This window comes from Mandrillus leucophaeus, unplaced genomic scaffold, assembly GCF_000951045.1.
Source record: "Mandrillus leucophaeus isolate KB7577 unplaced genomic scaffold, Mleu.le_1.0 Scaffold506, whole genome shotgun sequence".
Taxonomy (NCBI): Eukaryota; Metazoa; Chordata; class Mammalia; order Primates; family Cercopithecidae; genus Mandrillus; species Mandrillus leucophaeus.
In genome coordinates, this window is record NW_012105431.1 from 362,284 (window position 1) to 366,857 (window position 4,574).

The 4,574-nt window shown below is 50.2% G+C and overlaps 1 protein-coding gene across 1 annotated transcript in view; it reads left to right on the forward strand.

The window, feature by feature from the left end:
* Positions 1 to 1,769: 1,769 nt before the first annotated feature.
* The window catches only part of FBXL18 (F-box and leucine-rich repeat protein 18), a 29,615-nt gene continuing 26,810 nt past the window's right edge, over positions 1,770 to 4,574 (forward strand). The window contains exons 1-2 of the mRNA XM_011996250.1: positions 1,770 to 1,814; positions 3,539 to 3,823. Of these exons, the coding sequence (XP_011851640.1) occupies positions 1,770 to 1,814; positions 3,539 to 3,823 (330 nt within the window). The remainder of the gene's footprint in view (positions 1,815 to 3,538; positions 3,824 to 4,574) is intronic.

Below are 4,574 nucleotides of genomic sequence, written 5' to 3' on the forward strand. Positions count from 1 at the left end.
GTCTCGAAATCCTAACCTCAGGTGATCCACCCATCTCAGCCTCCGAAAGTGCTGGGATGACAGGTGTGAGCACAGCATTACAGCGCCTGGTCCAATGCTGGAGTTTTTAAGAGTATTTTGTCCTAAGTTGTCACTCTTACCACGTGAGCTCTGTGATGGCATTCTCATAAATCTGCAAATCGGGAATTGGGAGGGGTACAGTTCATTCCTTGATAAGGATTGTTCCTGGTTCTGATAAGGATTGTCCCTGGTTCTGATAAAGATTGTCTCCTATTCTGATATTGTCTCTGATTCTGATAAAGATTGTCTCTGGTTCTGGTAAAGATTGTCCCTGATTTGGGAGTCTGTCTTTTGGGGATGGGCCCCACAGGTCTGGGGTGGATTCCAGGAATCTGATTTTTATTTATTTATCTTTTTTTTTTTTTTTTTTGAGACAAGGTATCTCTCTCTGTCATCCAGGCTGGAGTACAGTGGCAAGATCCTAGCTCACTGCAGCCTCAACTTCCTGAGCTGAAGCGATCCTCCCACCTCAGCCTCTTGAGTAGCTGGAACAACAGACGCATGCCACTGTGTCCCACTAATTTTTTTTTTTTTTAGACTAAGTCTCGCTCTGTTGCCCAGGTTGAATGCAATGGCGTGATCTCGGCTCACGGCAACCTCTACCTCCTGGGTTCAAGTAATTCTCCTGCTTCAGCCTCCTGAGTAGCTGGGATTATAGGCGCCTACTACCAGGCCCAGAGAATTTTTGTATTTTTTTTTTTTTTTTTTTTTTTTTTTTTGAGACGGAGACTCGCTCTGTCGCCCCGGGCTGGAGTACAGTGGCCGGATCTCAGCTCACTGCAAGCTCCGCCTCCCGGGTTCACGCTGCCTCAGCCTCCGGAGTAGCTGGGACTACAGGCGCCCGCCTAATTTTTTGTATTTTTTTTAGTAGAGACGGGGTTTCACCGTGTTAACCAGGATGGTCTCGATCTCCTGACCTCGCGTTCTGGTAAAGATTGTCCCTGATTTGGGAGTCTGTCTTTTGGGGATGGGCCCCACAGGTCTGGGGTGGATTCCAGGAATCTGATTTTTATTTATTTATCTTTTTTTTTTTTTTTTTTTTGAGACGGAGTCTCGCTCTGTCGCCCAGGCTGGAGTGCAGTGGCACTATCTTAGCTCACTGCAACCTCCACCTCCCGAGTTCAAGTGATTCTTCTGCCTTGGCCTCCCGAGTAGCTTAAACTACAGGCACGTGCCACTACGCCTGGATAATTTTTGTGTTTTTAGTAGAGACAGGGTTTCACCATGTTGGCCAGGCTGGTCTCGAGAACTGACCTCGTGATCCACCCACCTCAGCCTCCCAAAATGCTGGGATTACAGGCGTGAGCCACCATGCCCAGCCTGTCCTAATTTTTTTTTGAGACAGAGTGTTGCTGTGTCACTCAGGCTGGAGTACAGTGGTGCAATCTTGGCTCCCTGCAACCTCTGCCTCCCAGGTTCAAGTGATTCTCCTGCCTCAGCCTCCTGAGTAGCTGGAACTATAGGCGCCTGCCACCATGCCCAGGTAATTTTTGTATTTTTAGTACAGACGGGGTTTCACCCTGTTGGCCAGGCTGGTCTCGATCTCTTGACCTTGTGATTTCCCCACCTTGGCCTCCCAAAGTGCTGGGATTGCAGGTGTGAGTCACTGTGCCCGGCTTTGTCCTGCTAATTATTAAAATATTAGGAGGCAAGGCAGAAGTAAGTTTCGAACCTCTGACCCTCATGACCCTCATGGGTGCTTACGGGCCATGTCCTTTGGTTTCCGTGTGGCTTTCTCTTTTGGAGGATGGAGGGTACTTCTTTGTTCCCAGGGAAGAACAGGTGGGACACATTTCAGGACACCCATCTAGGGCCCGGCGAGGGCTTAGCGGGATGGGAAGCCTGTCTGGAGAGGGTGAGAGGACGGTCGCGGTCAGAGTTCCCAGGAAACCTCTGACACCTGCGTGGGGTGTGCAGCCAGGCTCTTCCTCCACAGCCTTCATGGTTGCTATGGCAGCAGCCAGGCTTTGCAAAACTCAGAGCTTCCATCCAGGCAAATATGTACAGGAAGCAGGAGCAGGCTGGAGCCAGAGGGTCGTGTAGACACATTCCCTGGAAAAATGATGCAGTCGAGATGATCCCAGGCACTCTCTCCTCAGCGTGGTCTTTACAGAGAGCAGCTGCTCTGAGAAGCTCCCCTTGGTAAAGCCTTCTGCCTTCCTTTGTCCCTGATTTGGGGACTTCATGTCTCATTAGGTCCAGCTCTTCTCCCTCTTCATTGTATAAACCAAAAAGGCATCAGGCATTTTGACTCAGGCCCACATGAGGGAAGAACACCTTGTAATTTGCCAGATTTTAACTACAGCAATGCGAAAGGAAGTGTGCATGGCCAGGTGCGGGGCTCATGCCTGAAAGACCAGCGTTTTGGAGGGCAGATCACTTGAGGCCAGGAGTTCAAGACCAGCCTGACCAACATGGCGAAACCCTGTCTTTACTAAAAACACAAAAATTAGCTGGGCATGGTGGCACATGCCTTTAATCCCAGCTACTTAGGAGGCTGAGGCACGGAAATGTCTTGAACCTGCGAGGTGGAGTTTGTAGTGAACCAAGATCGCACCATTGCACTCCAGCCTGGGCCACAGAGTGAGACTCTGTCTCCAAAAAAAAAAAAAAAAAAAAAAGGCCGGGCATGGTGGCTCACACCTGTAATCTCAACACTTTAGGAGACTGAGGCGGACGAATCACTTGAGGTCAGAAGTTCGTGACCTGGTTGGCCAACATGGTGAAACCCTGTCTCTACTAAAAAGACAAAAATTAGCTGTGTGTGGTGGCAGTTGCCTGTAATCCCATTTGGGAGGCTGAGGCAGGAGAATTGCTTCAACCTGGGAGGTGGAGGTTGCAGTGAACCAAGATTGCGTCACTGCACTCCACCCTGGGTGACAAAGCTAGACCTTGTCTCAAAAAAAAAAAAAAAAGAAAAAAGAAGAGGCCGGGCATGGTGGCTCATACCTGCGATCCCAGCACTTCGGGAGGCCCAGGAGTTCAAGACCAGCCTGGGCAGCATGGCAAGACCCTGTCTCTATTATAACAAAACACCCTTTGGGAGGCCAAGGCAGGCGGATCACTTGCCCAGGAGTTTGAGATCAGCCTGAGCAACATAGGGAAACCCCGTCTCTACAATAAAACAAAAAAATTAGCTGGACAAAGTGGCATGTGCCTGTGGTCTCAGCTACTTGGGAGGCTGAGGCAGGAGAATCACTGAAGCCTGGGAGGTGGAGGTTGCAGTGAGCTGAGATCATGCCATTGCACTCCAGCCTGGGCAATAAGAGTGAAACTTCCGTCTCACAAAATAAATAAGTAAATAAATAAAGACATAATGATCTTTTTTCTAATCTTTCATTTTTGAAGGGAGACCCTGGCTTACAGCTCTATAATTGGGGTTTTGAAGGATTTTGAATTCTTTGTTATGCAGTTGAGATTTTTAGTAAAAGCACTTTCTTTCCCATGGATAAGAGCTTCTCTTTGCTCCTCTCCCTAGCTGCAGGCTGGGCTGACAGCCATCCTTGGGGATCCTGTGCGAATTTGGTGTCCCCCTTATTTTCAGGACATATCCAATGATGATGATGACATGCACCCTGCAGCAGCCGGGATGGCGGACGGGGTCCACCTCCTGGGGTTCTCTGATGAGATTCTCCTTCACATCCTGAGTCACGTCCCCAGCACAGACCTGATTCTGAACGTCCGGCGTACCTGTCGGAAGCTCGCAGCCTTGTGCCTTGATAAGAGCCTCATCCACACCGTGTTGCTGCAAAAGGACTATCAGGTGAGTAGGCGTGGGGGCAGGAGATAAGAAACAAGCTAGATCTCAGTCTTTAAGGACTGGGCACAGCCCTGCAGTGGAACCCTGTGTGCTGATGGAAAGGTGGTAGTCACTCCAAGTCCTAACTGGCGCTGTCTGCAGGATGCATTGAGGGACAGAAGCAAGGGGCAGAAAAGCGTGGGTGGTATGCCGCCTGGGGAGAAGGGCGCAGATGTATGTGTACCTCGTTCTGGGAGGGAACCTAGGGCCTTGGGAGTCAGGGAGAGGGGTTGGAGACTTGCTTTCTGGTGGATCCCTAGGAGTGGAATTGCTGGGTCACAGGAGAGGTGTTGGATGTTTCTTGTAAAGTTAAATAAGCAGCTCTCCAGTGGTGCAGTGGGAGGGCACCATTTTACACCCCCCACCAGGATGTGGGAGTTCCAGTTGCTCTACAGTCTTGTCAACACTTGGTACTGTCAGTTTTTTAAGTTTTAGCTATTCTTTTTTTTTTTTTTCCTTGAGACAGAATCTCCTTCTGTCGCCCAGGCTGGAGTGCAGTGGCGTGACCTCGGCTCACTGCAAACTCTGCCTCCTGGGTTCACGCCATTCTCCCGCCTCAGCCTCCTGAGTAGCTGGGACTACAGGCTCCCGCCACCACGCCTGGCTAATTTTTCTTTTTGTTTTTTTTTGAGACGGAGTCTTGGTCTGTCGCCCAGGCTGGAGTGCAGTGGCCGGATCTCGGCTCACTGCAAGCTCTGCCTCCTGGGTTTACGCC